At 39.0% G+C, this 20,886-nt stretch overlaps 1 protein-coding gene across 27 annotated transcripts in view; it reads right to left on the bottom strand.

Moving 5' to 3' along the window:
- SNAP91 (synaptosome associated protein 91) overlaps nt 1-20,886 on the bottom strand; it is a 68,221-nt gene that overhangs the window by 22,569 nt on the left and 24,766 nt on the right. For 13 of the 27 annotated variants that reach the window (XM_075708269.1, XM_075708258.1, XM_075708260.1 and 10 more), the window contains exons 6-14: nt 20,338-20,449; nt 18,830-18,936; nt 17,433-17,474; nt 14,270-14,340; nt 12,836-12,863; nt 10,671-10,780; nt 9,403-9,503; nt 4,315-4,329; nt 3,999-4,169 (exon numbers count right to left, since the gene is read on the bottom strand). In XM_075708269.1, coding sequence (XP_075564384.1) covers nt 3,999-4,169; nt 4,315-4,329; nt 9,403-9,503; nt 10,671-10,780; nt 12,836-12,863; nt 14,270-14,340; nt 17,433-17,474; nt 18,830-18,936; nt 20,338-20,449 — 757 coding nt within the window. Of the gene's footprint in view, nt 1-3,998; nt 4,170-4,314; nt 4,330-9,402; nt 9,504-10,670; nt 10,781-12,835; nt 12,864-13,843; nt 13,850-14,269; nt 14,341-17,432; nt 17,475-18,829; nt 18,937-20,337; nt 20,450-20,886 lie in introns of all 27 variants that reach the window. The other 14 variants (XM_075708268.1, XM_075708270.1, XM_075708275.1 and 11 more) reach the window with 6 other exon arrangements.

The raw sequence follows: 20,886 nt of genomic DNA, 5'->3' as shown, positions 1-20,886 counted from the left end.
TTAAAAAACGGGTAGATGTGGCACTTCGGGATATGGTTTAGTCTGGTCTACCCTTGATTAGTCTAGAGTGGGCTTGGTAGTGTAGGTTAATGGTTGGACTGGATGATCTTAAAGGTCTTTTCCAACCTAGATGATTCTATGATTCTATGATTCTATATTTACTCAGTTTATGCCACTTCCTTACATTTGGGCATCTTCTGCTTCAAAAGTGAATCTAGCTTTTGACTTCTAGAATCAAGTAGCACATGATCCTCACTTGGGTTCATAGACAGCCTGGAAACTCAAGGAGATGTTGCTGAAACCTCTGCAAGTTCACACTGCATGGAACATCTATTAGGAGTGATAGGTATGTATTATGTACTGCGTAACACTTAAAACTGTTAAATAAAAATAGTTGTTATTGCAATGACATGCAAACAAGGGCATTTTTAAGTTCTGAATACTGAAGTAGTGCTTCAATACATCTTGTCTGCAGCAAAATAAGTGTTCCTGAAGAGTGATCTGTTTCATTTCATAAATTCAAGCTTTATTTGGTGCCATGGCATCAATAGTTACTCACACATGATGATACTACTGATTTACAATCATTTAATGTATTATGCAACATGTGAAGCAACCTTATGGAAAGTCACAAGTATAGGAAAGATCATAGAACTAAAGTGTACAGATGAAAAGAGTTTTTTTCTGTTTCCACAGTTTCTTCCTCTTCAGTCATCCTTCATTACTTTTTGACACTGAGAACCTGACCTGAGCTAACAAGAAATATTCCACTAGGCTCAGTGCTAGGAAAGAATTGTAAGAATTACAGGATTTTTTTTGTTGGTGGTTGTTTTTTAAAAGAAGCACTAGTTTGCTATACCAGCATGTTCCAGCATAAGGGACATTCATTAGCCCTCAAGTGCCAAAAAGTCTTGATCACCTTGCCTTTAGTTTCTTTAAAGAGAAAACCATAGTTCTCCTGCCCGCTTACAATTCATGTCATCTGAATGCCTAATAACTGAAATTTGCACAGTGTCTGCCATGACTTGTTACTTGCACCACTTACAGTGTAATCACACAACAGAATATAACTCAAGAGCACATCACTAGCGTCCCACAACACCATGTCCAAATTCTATTATTGGGACGCATGGCATTTCAAGATATTTCACCTTTCTTCTACCTTTAGATTTCTCCCTCTCAGGAAAGATTCCAGCTGCACTTTGAAAACAGCCTCCTCTTGTTTCTCTTAGAAACAAGATGAAGAATTCTTCAAGTTGGCCCAAGTAACTGAAAGCTTGCCCATTAATCAGATGGAATTCTTCAAAAAAAACCTATGCTGGATCAATCCTGCATTTCTCATCTGCTTTCCAAGACCATGTTAGAAATGAAGACATAATGCAGAGCTGCTTTTCCTCTTAAAGACAAAGCCCAGTCATAGTCAGCATGCAGGCTCCTATCAGCCAAAGTACCAGTGATATAGTGCAAGATAATAAGTCAACAGTCATTCCTGGAAAGTCTCCTCTTCTACTTCTTCCATCAACTTGGCTGCCTTTTTCCTGCAGCTTTCAGCTTCCTTTCCCTCCCCAGACACTCCCTGCAGACTCTTTACATTCTTTCTCCTGAGATCACTGCTCCCGTACCTTCCCCTACGACCCCTCACTGCAAGGAACTGTGTTCTACTAAGCAACTGAGAATTGGCAAGCTGCAAAAGGTTAAGGTGACCCTGAAGACTGTATCTTCAGCAGACCTCACAGGTCAAATACCTACTTATTAAGATGAACTGTCAGCATGCCTAGCACCACAAAAGCTAGAGAGCAACAGTGTCTGCCCAAAAGCTACCACTTCTTGCACTGTACACAGTCTTAAAGTAGCAAGGAATGTTAGTGTAGGACATCACTTATAGCAGAAGCTTCAGAAAAAAAGCCCCAAACACCCCATCAAAAAAAGAAACAAAAAACCCCGTAAGTAGAGACTGAAGTTCAGTATGGGCTCCAGGATCTTAAAAGGGTCGGGCCTGTGGGTGCCTTGAAGGCACTGCAAAAGTACCTTCACTGCTGAGTGTGTTTAGAGATTTTTCTTCTTGAGAATTAGAGGTTTTCAAATCCAGAAACTTGATGCTACTGTAAATAATAAAACCTTGCTTCTTCCTAAAGTGTTCTAGGAAAGAGTCAGTATTCATCTAATATACAATCCACTGGAGATTTACAGCATTTGAGCAACAAAATACATTCTCTTTAAAAGAAGAGATCAAGTCACGGAAATCTGGATAATGCAAAAGTAAAATTCTTTCCACATTGGAGGATGAAGGCAACTCCACTTCTTAACATGTGCCACTAAGTAATCTAGTGATCAGTTAAATCTCTAGAAACTAAAAACATCCAGCTCTTTGCCACTTTATAAATGTGAAAGTAGACACATGATTTGGTAGCAGCCATTTTTTCAGGCACAGAATAGTGAAAGAGGTAGAAAAAAAGAAGGATATGTCCTGCTGCTGTAGTACTGGAAGAATAGGCAAGGGTAGGTGTTTTTCTGATCTGGTTGCAAGTTTACAGTGATTTCTAGCCATTTAAGTACCTTTTTTTTTTTTTTTAAAGTCATATATATATATATGCTAAATCAATAACGCAATTTGAAAGTGCTGTATCCAAGACTGGCTCGACCCCAATGTCTACACACCAGAAGTTTCACACACGATGCATCTGCAGGGCTGTTAATAAGCACAGGCCTTGACTTCTGCAACGGGCTCCTGAGAGTAACCAACACCAGCTCTCTCTTGCTCCTAGTGGTGTCCAGTACTGCTGTCCACAACTATTTTAAAATTGCTTCTGAACTGCCTGATCCTGTGGCACTTGGACTATTATCCATCTTTGTAAAAGGAGGGGTTAAGTAGCAGGTAGCAGTTGTAGTCCTTTCTTACAGCTTCTCAGCAGTTTTACTGGGGATATCTTGGACATGTCTGTTGAAGTCAGTCCTAAACAAAACTTCTAACTGGGAACTTTCAGTCTTTAGGAAACACCTTTGTAGTCAAACTGTTTATGTATGAGACTTCTTCAGCACTCTTGTCACTAGAAGCGATAGATAAGCACACCCCCACAGAGAATATACTGGAATTCAGTTTTGACAGCAAGTTATTACTAATTCCTGACATCCACTGTCACGCTGGAAACATGCATCAGAGGAAGAGACAACGAGAAGAATACAGTGGTCAGGTGATCTCAAACATGTTAGTAGTTTGTAAATCAGAACATTTCTCCATTAACCTGGGCTGGTACAGTGTTGAAAAATGATAATTTAATGGTAATTTCTGACGCACTGTTGAGAAGCCTCCTGCTCCATGAGAGTGACAAGCAAGCTGAAAACATACAGGGGGGATTTTATTCTTACTCAAGAGGTTAGCTGCTAACATCACAGACTTCAAGAGCATAACTAAATAACTAAATATGTTATATGTTAGTTGTATAGTTGGCATTTCGTACAAGTTCATTGTCACTTTAATTTACTGTTAATGCTACGTGAAATAAAACCCAGACTCAAGAATGCCTAAATATAGTATTGATCCAGCTGAAATTACTATATTTACAGGAAAGATCCAAAAGAAACGCAACCCAGCTCAAGTGTGACATGTAATGAAAGGGCAGGAAGCTGCCATGTCCATCCTCTCCTTTTTCCAGAAATTGTAGTATGGTGCATAGTTATTGAATAATGTGGAAAGAATACCTGCTTACCCCAGCGTGGACCTGAAAACTAAGGTTCTTAGCTGTTCAACCATGAGGTAACACAGTCTTAAGCATGTACAGTTTTCTGTTTCCATATATATGCAGAGGAGTCTATTAGCTAAAAGCACAGCAAACAAAGAGGTAGTTGGACAGTCTACATTTCCTGTTCCATCTAGCATCCAACATACAGGCACCTCTTATACAGTTAGTTAAATTAGAGGCCTTGTAACAATAGCTGAACTCAGTATTACTTCATCTACCTTATAAGCTGGCATAGAACACTAGAGCAACCGAACTAACCTCCAAAGAGATCCACTTCAGCAGTGGCAGCAGTAATAGTTGTAGTTGTAGCGGCAGCAGCTGAAGTAGTTGTAGTATCAGTAGTTGCAGCAGTAGTTGCACTAGGCTCTGGGGCAAATGGATCTGAAATCTGTGGCTCAGAGGTAACACCGGAAAGTGCAGCCAGATTATCTATATGCAATCATATAATGAAGATCAAATAGGAAAAGTAAGGGGAAGAGGGAGAGAGACCACAACCACTCAACTCCAGAAAGTTGGAGCTTTTAATAAGGAGTCTTAACATTCAGAAATCTTAGAAGTGAAAAATATTACTCACCCTCTCCCAAGAGGTCTAGTGATTGTCCATTAAAATGACAGCAAAATAAAGAAACAGACCAATTAGTAGAACTGCCAGATTGAAGATGTTCATTAGCCATATGTTCATTCTCTAAGTGACATGTCTAGGTTAAACATAACTTCTGCACTTGATTTTCCAACATTCAGGAAGTTATTGTTACATGGCAAAGTTCATTCTGTTTAATAGCTCTATTCAAAACAGAACCAGTACATAAGTTGCACACATTTGGTAAGTTCCTTAATATCTAATCAGCAAGATGTTCAAATACTGGTAGTATTTATCACTTCTGTTTTATACAGCTGGTTTTCTTTTCTTAAACTGTAATAGAGAGAACCAAGTAGTGGCCTGAGAAAGGGTTGACAGGAAGGTCTCCTACCTTTCACTACCCCAGGGCAAAGCCAAGAACCACTTCTTTAGAAGCTCAATTCACCACTATACTAGTTCTCTCTTGTATTTGGCTTAGCAGTGTGAGAGCAACACCAGAAGTAGGTAGACCTCTTTGAGGTTTATGAACAGCTAACATCCCCTAAGAGCACTGAAAATTTTAAATGCAAGTTACTGGGCCTAACAGCACACAGATTCAAGACTTTCACCAAGTAAAAGCGTACATGGGAAGAGTGAGCCCCAATGAACCCCAGTGCTCACGTAGAAGTACAGTAAACAGGCATAGTTGAAGCTTATTTAAATCCATGAGCTATTAGCAGAACATACTGAGATACCAAAGAGAATCTCAAGATAATTCTGCTTAGTTGCAAGTATTTTCTAGACCAAAGTAGTCAGAAAGCAGTCAAAATCAACACTGCAGTCATTAAAAGTAGACAGAATTCAGCTTACTGTTCTATGAAAGCGAGCTGTTGTGATCCACCCGTCAGCCCTAGAACCCTTCACAAAACTGGCACCGAAGCCAGGATACTGTAGCAGACAGCAGCTTGCAAATACAGCATTAAGTTATTTCAGGATACAATACATGGCATCCCTACAGCCCCAAGTATATTCTGAGAGGCAGACAGGCTGTGGTTCTTGTACTTGAGACAACTGTTTAGTAGAAGAAAAAAAAAAAAAAAAAAAAGGAGAGCAGCCCCTGTTTGAAAGCTGCATTTGTGATACAGCAAGCATACTATGCAGAATCAACCACCTCTGTTAACACTTGCTATGAAGAGTATGAATGATTGACAGCATAACCAGGTTGGCTTTTTTCAACTTCGGTTCCTTAGTCAACTGTTTCTGGATGCCAATAAAGTATCTTTACTGACACACTTTCCTACAATTTCATGTCCTCTGAGATCAGTCAGATTGAGCTCAAAGACAGAGGAAGCTTTGCCTACATTAAAAAACCAACTATAAGCTATAAAAGCCTGTGAAAACTAACCAGGCCTATTACATTTTTATACTGGAGTTAGAATAGTCTGAGCTCAGCAACTACCTATTTACTAACCAGTAGCCCAGTGTTGCTCCTAGATTCATTGTACACATAACAGGGTCATGGGTTCATCTGGTCCACACTGAGCAGCCAGCACAGAGTCCAGATGCTTTACTACAGGTCAGTATGTAGGAAGCAAAATGCTTTGAGCAAGCACAGCTCAATCTTCACAAGTTTGTCTTTATTTTGCAACACTTGTTAAAAAGCCACCATGAAACTACATGTAGGTATTTTCGTAATTGGTTCCTTGGGAGAGCTCTACTTGAGACTGACTGCACAAGCTGAGGTAAGTCAAAAAGCCATTCTGAAAAAGCGTAACAGTATATTAAAAATGCAGCACTCTGGTATCTCATTACTGCACACCAGGTGGACATCTCACAGCTAGACTTGAAATAAACAACTGTTGGCAAACTTTCACCTTCTATTAGCTCATTCTTCAATGCATTTTTGTTATCCAGTTATGTTATAGATCACAATACAGCGAAGTGATAATTATCCAGCATGGCAATCTACACTTACTGTTAATATGAGAAGGATTAAAACCAATGCTTTATCTTATAGTAATATTAAAGTAACAATACTAATAGCAAATCCATATTCTAAGGCACACTGCAAGGTAGTTCAGAGCAGAAATTCAAGTCAATTTGCTTTTACATCTGAGAGTCAGACCTCACAAGGATGCAGAATTTGACCTACTGTATGTTGTGTAATACTACAGTCTAGTTTGCCTGCCAAATGCCTATCTATTCACTTGTGGTATGCTGCAGGCAGCTTATCACCCTACCTTGATCACCTCCTGTTAGCACAGAAGCGTAGATTTTCAGAAGTTACAGTAAATTTGCTAGATAACTTATGTTGCATTCAGAAATATACTAGGTATAAAACAAAATATACAGTATACTGTATATACCACTAAATATATAGTGTACTATACCAAATATACAGTATATGCCAGAATACATGGAATCTACACTGTCAGTAAGACTGAGAAAGTAGGATTGTTTGTTGGTGACATGTATTCCTGATGTTTATGTGACATTCGAAGTGCCAGTTTGGTGCTGCATCCTGAAGTATTTGATATTCACATTTTCCTAGCTATTCTGAACTGCAGCAATTCTTCCAGCTTCCTCCTCCTACTACTTGTTTCTCATGAGTTTCCACGTTAACTTGCTGTGGGCCAGAAAAGTTTTGCAGATGAGCAAGAAGCTCAAGTAGCAGGGAGGCACTGTTACACACCCTCCCAAATGTCCTGGGTGGAAGGAAGGTCACCTTGTCCAGCCTCCTGCTCAGAACAACATTACACCCAACACCAGATCAGGGCAATCATGGCTTTTGTCTAGTCAGGTCTTGAAAAATCTCCAGGAACTGAGAGTCCACTAGCTCGCATCAGGGATCTGCTCCAGTACTGCCCTACCCTCCAAGTGAAATACTTTTTTCCTAGTGTCCAATCAACCTCTGATGCTGCCATCTATTGTTATTACCCTTCATTATAGTCAACTATCATTTCCAAGAAAATTTTGGCTCTGCTCTGTAACTCCCCTTCAAGTAATTGTCAGCTACTATTAAGAGTCCTCTTTAGCCTCCTCTTTGCCAGATGACAGAGGCCCAGCTCCCTCAATCTCTCTCCATAGAGATGTGCTCTAGATCCCTGGAGTCCTGGTAGCCCTCTGCCAACCCCCTCTCCCTTAAACAGGAGAGTCCAGAACTGGATGCAGTATTCCTGACGTGGCCTCACCTGCAGTAATTAGAAGGCTCTGTAGTACCTATGAGGCCATACAATTTATAAGGACTACTGGCTTCATCCTGCAGATTTAGTTTAAATAAGTAAATAAAAAAAACCCCAACACTTAACAAAGGCTCAAAGGTTCTCTCATGACTGGATGAAACATTAATGGAAATTATGGAAATTTCAGTATTTTCACAATAAAGCCATTCTAGTTCTCAATTTATGCATGTCTGACATGGTGTTTGACAATTATTTAAAAGAGTTTAAAAAAGGAAAAAAAAAAAAAAAAGGAAAAAAAAGAAAGCAGCAAGATTCCAGTGCAGTGACAGGTCATCGTACCTGGATTCCTGCTAGCAGTAAAGCAGACAAACTTGAAGCTTACTAAGTTACCAAAATACTATTCTGAAAGATAAGACTGAAGTATACTTGATGAGGTTAGCGACAATCCTGGCCCAAGGAAAAAAGTTAGCTGTCCTTTTCCATTGTGGAATAAGAAGACTAGGTGCATTACTAGTCAATTTTAAAAGTTTTCAGTAATTCAGAATAAAACCACCCAAGTTGCAAACTACAGGTGCTTTGTCCAAAAGAGCAAAGCAAAAAACCAAATAAATCAGCTTTTAATTACAATGCAAATGAATATTTTACAATATTAATGTCTATTTACTCTGTATAAATGAGCAACTGCTTTAAAAAGTTAGCTGAGAGGCCTGAGCTCTTTTGAACATCTCAAAAGCTTGTGTTCCAGTACTTGGCAATGACAAAGCAAGACAAATAGGACGCAATCACAAATTGCAGAATAATTAGTCCCAGGCATCCTAGAATAGATGACTCTTTGGTCTTGCTTTCTGGGTAAGATTACATTACAATTAATGAAATTGACACTTCTGCAAAAAGAAATATTCAATTCAACAGATTAAATAGAAACATGCAAAACATGGTCTACATGACAGCCATAGCTATCCTGTCATAATGAAGTGGCTGAGATACCATGTCGTCTTTAATGAACTAAAGCTAAGAACAGAAATAGGGAATGCAGAAGCCTAGTACCCAGTATTAGCATTCATAGCAGAGTCAGCATGACTCAGTGTAGAATTCCTGCCATGAGATGGCTGATGAGTTCATTAAGCTGCCACACAAGCAAAGATCTCTTAAGATTACACCACAGTGGGTTTACAACTATGTAAGTTAAATCACATTTACTGGCCTAATTCCTTGTCTTCACAGGACAGGAGTGAACATTGCCTACATTTATTGCAGTCCTCTTCAGACCACCAGCTGCTAGTGCTGCCTGGAACAACAGCCTCAGTTCACTACAGAGCTCAGATTTCAGAGAGCTAGTTAGGTATTCCTATCTGAAAGCAGTTAGCCCTCTACTTCCATCTTCATATTATTATTCTAAGTAGACAAGGAAGATTTTAATAAAATATGTTAAGGGTTGTCAGAGGTAATCACACTTGCAGCAGAACTAATTTGCCACCATTGCCTTTAGATGCATTTTTGGTTTAAAAGATATTTTTGACCCTCCCCCTACTGATCTGTGGGCTTTGCTTTAGGAACAGAAGAGTTGATTTCTGCCCTCACCTTGCCAATAAGCACATGAGCAGTTCTTCTGTTTTAAAGTGCCTACCCTACCTGTTCACTTTAAGCCATCCCCTTTCTGCTCACTCTTAGTTACATAATCCTGGCTCCCCCAGCTTTGCAGTCAGGACCTTAGAAGCAGCTTATACTATTATGCATAGTGGAAACTTCTGGAAAAAGGAGTAGCCCTTTTGCTGCAAAGGGATGCCTGACTGAAGGTCAGCTGAAGCCTGGGAGTGAGCTGGGAACATCGTGTGCCAGCAGAGAAAGAGCCAGGTTTCAGTTCAGCCAGGCAAGAAGATGGAGACTGCAAGAAGAGATGCTGACAGCGAGGTTTCTCTACCTCCCCATGAAGTAGCTCCAGCAGGGGCTGCTGGAGCTGCCTGCCCAGTAGCGGCAAAATCTGGCTGAAGATCCAAAAGATCACTGGATAGTTTGGAAGAGCTGCCAAGGAAAAGAAGAGAGATATTAAATACTGGAAGAATTTGTCCATTGTAATCAAGTTTAAAAAAAAAAAACCCAAACATGACTGGATTATAGGAATTACCCTTAGTTTGGATGACTGATGAAACCATTGAGAGACACATTTTTTTCGGGCCTTAGCATTAGAGCAGTGGCCATAAACACCTCTACTGCAGTAAGTACCAAGAATACATTATACCCTAGGATGGCACCTTAACTTACTTCCATTACTTGATAATGATATTGTAACAGATGTGAGACTTTTACAGTCCTAAAAGCCCAAACAAACAAAACAAAAAAAACCCAAACAAAAAACCCCAAAACCAAAACCCAAAATCCTAAGTGGTCCCTAAGAACAGAGCAAGTAACTGCTGCAACTGAAAAGAGCTCCATTCTACTTCAAAATTTCATTGTGCCACATCAGAAAGCAAGAAATCCACATTTCCAGGCAATAAATAGGCATTATGTAGAAGAGAGTTGGTAAAACTTATATGGCTTAAGCCAGCCAGATATTTGCTTAGGAAACAAGGTCTTGTTCATTTGGAACATTTAAATAGTAAACAGTAGAAGCTCTTTCTTCAGTGAAGTACTTCACCTGACATTTAACTGAAGTTAGTCACATCTTCAGACTTTTGGTTCAAGCTTAGAGCTGCTACATGTCTAGAGTTCTTTCATTTCTACTCATTACAATGAGCAACAGTGGTTTGTTCTGGATTTGACTTGAAAGCAAGGTTCAGATTTTCTCATCAGTCAAATGTTTATTTTTTATTTTAACCTCCAAAAGTTCATTAATTTTGTGCTTCATTAACTGATTTGAACAGCAAGAAAAAAGAATCTTAATTTAGCAGTTTTAGAAACAGAATAGTGAAGGTCAGCAAAGACTACTTTGGATTTGCACATTACTCCAGTCTATTCAATTAAAAGTTTATGTTGAGAATGGTACAAAATCATTACTACACTGAAAGCAAATGAGAGTAGCTGCAATTTTTTTTTCGTTAGATCTCTGTATGTGTAGAGTAATGTAGCCCATTCAATACTGATGTACACTACTTGTAAAGCAAGCAAAACCTTGCAAGCAAGCCTCCTGTTACAAGTGTGGCTTTGGCATCCACATCAAGCTCGGTAACTCAAATATGCTTTCTAACTTACCTCACTGGAGCAGCTGTAGATGAAGTTGCAAAAAGGTCAACTGGAGGAGACGTATCGATAGTTTTTGCTGGAGTAGAACTAGGAGATGTAACAGTTGTGGCTGGGGAAGACTGGAGAAATATTTTAAAAATACACTCAATATACCAGCATTTCTCCACAAATAACTCATGCACAGATTCACATACTTTAAAAATCCAATTTTGACATCAGGTCATCTTATTGTGAGCTGTTCCCCCCTTTGAAAGAATTTAAGGAAGACTGGGCTAAGTTTTCAGAGGGTGGTGGAGTTGAGAAACTCCAAGGTGACTCCACCTCGTAATGCCTAGCTCAAGAGGAAACACCTACTGCATGCATTCAGAGCACCTGCAGACACCAGCAGCCAGTCTCATATGAGCTTTAGTCCCTTGGTTTCACGACTCACCCAACATCCAGGCAACTCACTCAGAGACTTGTGATCTGGATTTGCCTTACCCACCTTTTAAAATCCCCATTAGGGTAACTAACAGTTCCTATGTGTCAAAGGTTTCTCAGCAAGTTCCAAGAAAATAGTTTGCTCCCCAGCAAACTCCCTCCTCTCAGTTTTGATACCATCCTGAAGATGGGAGGAACAAAGTATTTTTGTGGGTTTGTTTCTACATCTGTCAGACCCTTCATTTTGTCCACAGAATGAAATATCTATTTGTCCACAACAGCACCTTAGTACTCTAACCACAGAAATGGTGGGAGAAGAGAAATGGTTAGAAACTAAGTTAAAAGTGTGTACGTAAACCTTCAAACTGAAGAGAGTTTAAAGAGCCATCAACAGTGCTAACTGTTAAGTTGTTGGGAAGTGACTGCATCACTGGACAAAGGAAAAGCAGAAAAGGGTTGGGCTAGATGATCTCTAAAGGTCCCTTCCAACCCAAAGCATTCTATGATTCTATGATATAAAAGACAGCTCAGCCTATGATTTTGCTTCATGAGCTCCTCCAATTCTGAATAAAGATACCTTAAGTATGGCAAGAACAGACACCCTGGAGAGTATATTGTAACTCTTCTGTGCACTTGAAGACTCAAGTTACCTTGAAGAGTGTCAATTTAATTCTAAAAGATACCACAAGCTTTGTTGTAGCACCTTGCGTGCTAGAGATGCTTTTCGTATGAAAACAAGTCCTATGTTTATTACTGTTTGCCATTCTGACCACTTCCAAGAAAGAAAATGAATGGCAAATATGAAGCGATTTTCTTCTGAGTTCTGCTGCTGCCATCCCATCATCACAACTCTAGCAGGAGATGGATATAAGCTTTCTAGACTTTCCTTAAGCCTTTACTAAGGTTTAAGACTAAATTGGTCCAAATTCTTCATGTGAACCAGAGAAGAGGGGGCTACTTAACACTGTAAGAACACTTTCTGAGCCATAATGTAGTTCTCATCAACTGCTACCATACTGGATAAGAGGGGGTTTTGTTTTTTGTTTTTAAAAAGTGCTCTTTGGAAAGAAATTTAAGAGCTTTCACTAGAATCAACCATTGAACTGGCTCCCTCAGATTCAGAAGTTTTCATTGAGTTTTTCCTGCACAACACCCATTATTAGACACAGAACTACAGCACCTGGCAATGCTTCAGGGATACCAGGAACTACTATTACCGACACTGTAAAGCTCATTAGTTTATCTGACACTCAAACCAAGATGTTTTCACTGGCAACTCTTGCTTTAGATTAAGGTGAGCAGTCTCACTAATAAAGGTAAATTCTGAAATTAGATATATCCCATGCAAGTTTTCTTGGCTTTTCACATAAATGTGTTTTTAAAAGACTCAGCACTTTCTCCTAAAAAGCTGCAAATGGAGTGAAGAAATTGGAAGACAAATAGTACAGAGAAAGTTTCTCACCGACATGAGGATTAAAAAAAACAGCTGAGACAAAGCTATAGGCACCTTTTATGTTTTCACAAATCCCACAGTGGTATAAGTACTACAGCCCTTCAGATCAGCAAAATGCTTTTCTGGGGTCATTATTTACAAGGCCATTTAAAGATGCAACTTTGTCACTTAGGTGGGGCCTAGCTGATGAAGTCTAAAAAGCACATTAGGAGATGGAAATTTAACTCCTTATGCCCTTAAGATGTTCTAAAGCACACCACCTGAACAGGAACTAATTAGTACGGCAATTGACAGTATTTACCTTACTCAGAGGAGAAGGAGCCCCAGATCTAGAGGGGAAAAAAAAAGGGGGGTGGGGTGGGGGGTGTCAGATAAGTACACTTTTGGAAACTATGTTTCTAGTCATCAGAACTCATGCAAAAAAAACAAAAGCTAAGCATGACAGCTTTCTGAAGATCTCTACAGTTGCATGCACTCCCCATTTCTCAAAATTTCATGTGTCACTTTAGACAAGGAATGTAAATTGTTACTTCAAAGCTTAAATGAATCTTTTAAGCTAATTGGTATCACAGGATTATTCTGCCTTTTAAATAAGCTCTACTAAATGGAAGAAAGGCAGAGATGCATGCAAGTGTCTTGTGTTAGGGCCTACAGGAGCCAGTAGGAAAGAGTTATTGGGGCAAGGCATCGCCATATTATAAAATCATGCAACAGCAGCAGAGTAAAATGAATATGGAAGCAGTTATCTAACACAAGTCTTCTGAGGATATGTCAGTGAATTTTCAAAGTCTATTGCTCTTTTACAGAAAGTCAGAGTTACTTTAAAATAGTGATATTTAAAATTTAAAAGTACGGAAACAGTTTGAATGTCCAAGCTGAAAGTTCTCACACATGCAAGAAAATCACACAAACACTAACCAACAGAGCCTTAATCATAAGTTAAAATGTACATCAGTGTGTTTGTTTACTTTCATTATTATGAGGTAAGAAAATACTGCTACACATTTTTAGAGCTGCTTTGATCTAAGAGATGAAAGGAGAAGTTGAAGTTAAAACTGCACCAATATTGAACTAGCATCCATCCTATAGGCTACCTGAATTGAAAAGTCCTAGGAGCTGTAGAACTGATTAGAAGATCTAGAGCTAAGACAGAAATGACTAAAAATAACTTACTGACTATACACAAAAGCAAGCAAGACTTTAGGTGCAATTTAAAGAAGATATCTATTTCAAATTGTTCAAGCCATCTTAAAAAAAAAAAATTATAACCATGTCTGCATGCAAGTGATATGTGAACACATGTACTTACCCTTCGCTATATTGCAAGGAAAGCAACAGTAAAAGAGAAAACACAGGTTTAGCTTAATCCTTCCTAGACTTAGCCATGACAAGTATCTAGTAAGAAGATGCAAAGCCATTAGAAAACAAATCAATTTTGATAATAAAACCCTTAGCAGCAGGGAAAACCAGTTCCTTCTAGGAGTTTTCCACAGTTAATTTTACTTCATTTTGGGAAGCGTCTAGTTGTTCGGTGTATCATTTCCCCCCACCCCCTAGTAAGAAAAAAAAAGTTGCCATTAAGACACCTTTGTAAGAAAAAGGAAAATCCTAGTCTTACCACAGCTTATGTTCCAGCTAAGTGACAAAACGAGGTTGGGGGAGGCAAACCTAAACACCAGCTAGTCTCACGTTGTTACTATTATGCCTTGATACATGGTATAACATATATACCTACTTGTTGCCAGGTTTTTTTCCTTCCAGCGAGTTTAGATGTTGCTCAAGGGTCTCCATGAGACTGCTAGGAGCCTTGAAAGCAAAGAGAAATACACTTCTAAACACAATACATTGACCTAATGATACTTCAAAATCCAGCACCAACTTCCCTGAAGTCCACCATGTGCATGCTCATGCTGATACTTTATTCACACCACTGTGAAAATAGTGGATTTCCATGCTAGAAGTATTCAGGCAAAGACAGCTTTTGAAAGATAATCTTGTGTCTAAATTTGCAGAGAGAAAACATTTACCTCTACTAAACAGCACCTGAAGCCTAAATCCAGGCCATGCTGCTGATCATGCTTTGAGTCAGTATTAAACATTGACAACAGCACAGGCATCCACAGGGTTAATTTTAAGAGTAATAGGTTCAAGGTCATCCTTCCAGTTTTGCTTTTAGTCGGACCTCCAACATCTCGTTCATGACGAGAGGGTTAGCTAATATTTGCAATCTAAACAAACTAAAAGTCCTTTCCAATGCCCCCCAAAGCAGCTACCTTTGGTTCAAGACTCCCAACATTACAAAACCTTAGAGCCGTTTGTTCTCAAAATGGTAGCCACCCACAGGTTACTGAGCCCAGAAGTTAACTCAATATTCAGAAAGATTACTATTTTAGACATCTACAAAAAACTAAGCTTTTTCAAGCCTCCCTGATCTCAGGTTTTATTTTAAGCAGCTTTTTTTGTGGTCAGGCAATACCCCCAGGCATGCACTTGCTGTTACAATGGAAGATAGGAAAAGTAGTCATAAATGCAAATGACAGTGTGTTTAGCTACTCCAGTATAAAAAAAGCATCCAGATAAGTAGAATCCTACAAGATCAACAAGCAAGGAGGAAACCCTTGAGAGATACAGTAGCATGTAATAGTCAATTATTTCATCAGGGTTACCGGTTCATCAATGGTACAGTCTTTAAACACGGAATTCTCTTTATCAGTCTCTTTCAGATCAACCAGAATTCCTGACAGCAATACCTACGATGTTTTTCATAAATAATGTCTTTAATTTCAGGGTATACATATGCATCAAAAAAGTCAGTTTGTGATGCTTGAAAACAGACTATCCACTGCTCCTATGTACAGTATGTTGAAAACCAGCTGGCTAGCTAAATCAGATGTCTCAGGATGCTTAGTACCTGCTAGTACCAATGCACAGCTAAGTGTACTTATACTGTCTGCCTATTAATTTTGGCACTAAAACTGAGCAGTAAGGTAATTTAACACAAGCAGAAATTTAAAAAACTCAAAAAATCCTTAAATGATGGCTTGAGTTTAAATGTCCCACATATATACACAGTGCAGAAACATCTTAGCCGTTGCTGCTTTTATAGGCATATTTATTCATTTTCAACTAATTTGAGCACAAGAAAGAATTTTCCAGCAGCAAGAAAAAGATGAGCAAAGGCTCTCATTTGCAAAAAAAAACCCAAAAAAAAAAAAAAAAGCCTCCTCAACCTCCAAAACCTTGAAACCTTGCAGCCAAACTAGAAAGTCCAAAGATGACAGCTATCAATTTGTATGTCAGTACTGTGTCCACTTGTTTGGATTTACAGAGTATGTACACGCATCAAGAGCAAAACAACCAACTTCTTGTGGAATACTACTGACTATTGCTATGGCTTGCTTTAGGAATTTAGGTATACCATTGACATTATATACAATTACATACTACTTATTAGCTGAAATTCAGTTTTATTATCTGCCTTTTATTTATTTCTCACTGAAATACACTGCCTAGGTCTTATACACAATTGACAGCATGTGGCAAGTCCCAAGCAGCCTTTCAGAGAATACAGCTATGAGGGACTACTTGAGAAGACCACTGAAGTGGTCAGCCAGTTGGACTAGATGATCATTGTAGATCCCTTCCTTCCAAAGGAACTATTCTGTTCTATGTTAAAGCATTGGTTCATGAGGTGAAAGGGATCCTCCAGTAGCAGTAACTAAGGTGCTGCTGAGCAAGTGCAGCACTGACTGGTGATGCAGAACAGGGCTTGTGCAGTCCCACCAGGCTGATGCAACACAAACAAAAGCAGATAAAAGTGCTACAGGAATTTATAAAGCATATTTCATTAACTGAGCTTAAGGTGAGTTCTTCTGGTTCAAGGACTTAGTTCATGGCTGACTGGACCTTGTTGAAAAAGAGCCCCTGAGGTGCAGTTAGGTGAACGTACTACTTCAGCTATTTCAGAATTGGGTTTGGTATTCCACACACTGCTAGAAGTCTAAGCTTTCCTCTGCTGAAAGAGTGGCCAGACTTCATAACTCCGTAGCATCTGAAACCCATAAAGATTAAAACTCTCCACCCTCACATCATGTCTCACTTTCAGAATTTTTAACTGGCTTTTTAACCAAGAGAACCAGTATTCTGATGCTGATTTAAACCAGGCTTTCAAGAGGCTTTCAAGAACTACAACATTCATAGCTTATGAATACTTCGGATTTACAACTGTTAAGCAGTTTGGGCTGCTCTTCTGTTCCAATTTTACTGGCATCAAAACTGCCACGAGTGAGCTCTTCAGCATGGATCTCTTCTTCCAAGTAAATATCCTTTTCATATTAAACACAAAGCCAGGCACCCAGCCCAATTTGCAAGTGATGTTGAAAATGGACCAGCACAATAGAATTTAGGCAGCTACAGCATAAGTGAATTTTCGTGTTAAAAATTTTGATGCATACTGACAGAGAAGTTCAGCAATCAAATCACAACCTCTGCATTTAAACTTCAAGTTCACCGTACCTAGACCAAGACAGCAGTGCTGGTGCTGCTCTGAATTTAATCTTTGGACCAAGACTGTATCAGGGAGAGATTATGAAGCAAGTCACACTACAATCTCTATGCCATCTGTCATCAAAAATGAACTTGAGCTACAAGCTGCAAAAATTTGTCCTTTAGTAAAGAAAGAGCAATCCAGCTATAGGTCAGAAGTCATCATGAAAGACATTATTTTAGTTATATTGGTCTTCAAAAATAGCTTTGGGCAGTTCTTACTTGCAAGTTGGGCAGGCTTTAAAGTGTTAGGTGGTATGCCTTCCTACCAACATTTACATTCGTAGTGTGCTTCCTAATTACAGAACTTCTAGCTATTACACAGATCCAAAAAGACTACAAGAGAAGCTTACCTGTGTAAGATCGGGGATATCGCCTTTGTCAATTCCAACTTGCTGCGGATATAAGAGGTAAAATGTAAATGCATTATTCCAGTGCAGCAGGCACTAATTTTGACTAGAACTGTGGTACGCTCTTCAACCTATAATGCACTTTATCTACAGAAAAAGACTACAAAGTTAGCAAGTGCAGATGCCCATCTTTCCAGTAGCTATCTCCAAGAACCTGCAGCAGTCTTTTTTTTTTTTTTTAACCAAATTAAATATCCATTTTAAAAAAATAAAAAAATAAAGGAGTTCAATTCCACCCAGGTGAAGTTCATACTCCATACTGCAAGTTGGGCAGGGCTTTCTGGTCATATACCGTTGTCTCAGAGGACAGCATTAGTGAACTGCTGAACCCATGCTATCCAGATACCTGACTATCCTAATGAAGTTCTCTGAAATTCAGCCAGTGAACAAATCCTAGAAGACATCACTTAAAAAAATGCTAAAGCTCAAGTCACTATGTTGTTCTGCCCTTCTCTCCTAGCACTTCAAATACAGCAGGATGAGGTCTAAGTGTGCAATCTTCTATTAGTTGTCCTGTTGCTTCACTATCGTTCTTCAAAGTGCTTGTTGGTTTACCTTTTGCGGAACAAGCTCCACCACACATAGTAATCCTGAAGCATAGTTGCTATAAGCCCTGTCCTGCAAAGCAGACCTATAGGTGTCTAAAGTGCTTCACTCCCTCAAGTTCAACATTCATATCAAACATTACATGCCATTTGGGAGCCTAGCAGGCTCCTTCATAAATAACTAAGTAAATTAGCAAAGAAACAAAATTTTATTCAGCTCATTACTTCTGGCCGTTATAATGAAGCATGAAACGTGGAAAATGTGCATCTTGTGCCAAGGAGCCAACCACCACAAATGAGAGCCCAGCAAAAGAGTTAATTAACCATGTAATATTTTTCTTATCCACATAAGAGGATGATAACAAGGATCAAACCCAGGACAATCTCACATTCCAGTTAAATTGTAGTTGGCTGCAAAGACTTAAAAAGCAGACTTACAAAATCATTATGCTTTTATTCCTAATTGCTCTATCTTCCTCTAGTGTTCAACCCTGTCCTAGAAGCATGCATTTATTAGAGCATTTCCAGGAAATGTTGATATAGCTGAAGTCATGCCATCTGTTATGTTACCAGGAAAGTTGAGGCTGGCTGCACAGCACAGACATGTGGAAGTCCTAAGCAGGGCTTAACTACTTCAAGAAGAGCTGAACAAGCAGATCCAGGAACTTCTATACTGCCTCACATTTATACACAGTGAGGCAGATGCTTAACAAGTGCAATTAATATTTTATATCGGTGCTAAAAAATTCACAAAATACTTAAGTGCCAGACTCCAGAAGACTGGAAGTCACTTACCTCTGCAACTTTAAGAAACTCTGATACTCTGGTCATTCGAGTAAGAAATCGTTTGTAGATTTCAAGAGCATCTTTACATTGTCCCTTTTTCATTTCAAAAAATTTCTCTAGAGAAATAATTTGGCAAATTTCAGTTAAGATATCTTACATTAGGTCTGCATTCATCAGCAAGTCTAGTTTTCAGGAAAATCACGTTTTAAGAATATTGCACTTCATTAATATTTTTCTACTTGGGCACTAATCTAGTGGTGTTCCTAGTCCTTAGTAGAATTTAGAAGTTGGGCTTGCTGAGCTGCTAAAGAATTATATAGACTGGAAAATTACACCCCAGCCAGCCATAGCATTGTGTGTGATGTAAACCAGGTTTTTAAAGATAAAAAGTAAGGAGGTGAAGTAACTACCAAACTTAAAATTCAAAGTAATTAAGGATACTTAAACATATATTAATACGTCCTCTCCCAAGTTGTCTTCACTCCAAAGAACAGTCCTTTTTTTCATTTGAGAGGCTCTCTAAAGTTGGTTTGTGTCCATTATCAAGCACAACTGCCACATATAAGTAGCAGTAGACAGCAAAATCTCAATCTAATTGTTATGCCCACACATTTGTACCTGCTCCATAAGCTTCCCATGCCTATAGTTTCAGTCAAAACACCTGGGACTTACTTTTATGAAACCACCAGAAAGCATTGCAACACGGATACAAAAAAATTGTCTGAGCTTTGCAGCTCAGGAACATCTTTTTGCCTGTTCAGTCTCTGCAACATCTCAGTTTCTTCCTGTTCTAGTTGCAGCCAGAGTTTTAGGTCAGTCATGCTGGCCAAGCAATATCAGTTTTTAGCTGTCTTTATAGACCAGCTGAAGTGCTCACAAGTTTTAATAGTTGAAGCTCTTTTTCTACAGGGTCAGTTATGTTTCCTGCAGTTTATGGCAACCCCTGGTTTTAGACTCCATAATAAAGTCTTTTGCAGGGATAGCTTGAGGTGTGTTAAGCTGGTGATCACGCCAAGCTGTCTGAGCTTCGGAATGTGCTCACAGCCTCCTAAAGACTTTGTAGGCTGATGGTAGGTAGGGCTCTGGAGGGGATCCAGCTTTGGCAGTCACACTTTCAGACAGATCAGGAATGTTATTCAGGAGTATATTACTTCATATAGGGCTACCGCATAGCATATATAACAGAAGAATCTGGACATCTTAAAAATGCAATCAAATAACAAAAGTTGCTTTACTAACCTTGCAGGACATACTATGGAAGCTCACAGAGCACTGTACATTTCTTTAGGCACAGAAATGCTCACTATCTTTAAGCAAACTTCTGTACAATTTTAAGGGCATACAACAACCCAGCCTCAGATGAACACTGACGTAAGAGGTTATGGCTTAAATTTTTCTCTCAAGAAAAATGTATTAAATTTTAGTGAAAATTAAGTAAAAAACACCCACTGAAGCAGATCTGAAACTCATTTTTCACTTGTTCATGGTATGTGAGGTATAGACACCAGGTTACTTACCTAGTAAGTTAATAACCCCATCATTGTAGCAAGCAAAAAGTTTGATAAGATCTTTAAATAGAAGCATGAATGCAGCATTTATGACACCATTTGTCAGTTCATTCGGATGAACCTACAAATAAAACACCAGTTATTTACAGCAGATTTACTGAATGCAATCAGAAGTTTTAGCTTGCACCAGGTATCTGATGCTGTTATAGAATCAAGCACTGAATACAAGCTTTCACACAAAGAAACCAAAGGTTTTGGTTAGCAGATCAAGGATTGCTTCCTTCACCAATCCAAAACAGTCCATTACAGCAGAGGAGTATCCCCATCAACAGTAAACATAGTCTGGAATCCTTCACCTATCACAGAGGTGGAAAGCAGAGATGCTATTAACAAAGCTTTAATGAAACTGGACAAGAGATGTCAGTTCACAGCAGAGCTGAACAAAACCTCAGTAGTCTAATATGTAATCAGTTGTGTTAATGATGTCAAGCCCCTTCCAGTTCTCACATTAGCTTGGGCAGAAAATAAGTGCTTATTTATTGAAAGATCTTTGTTTTA

This window comes from Pelecanus crispus, chromosome 3 (assembly GCF_030463565.1).
Source record: "Pelecanus crispus isolate bPelCri1 chromosome 3, bPelCri1.pri, whole genome shotgun sequence".
Classification (NCBI taxonomy): domain Eukaryota; kingdom Metazoa; phylum Chordata; class Aves; order Pelecaniformes; family Pelecanidae; genus Pelecanus; species Pelecanus crispus.
The sequence above is the reverse complement of the archived record's forward strand: the minus strand, read 5'-3'. Positions and strand labels throughout refer to the sequence as shown.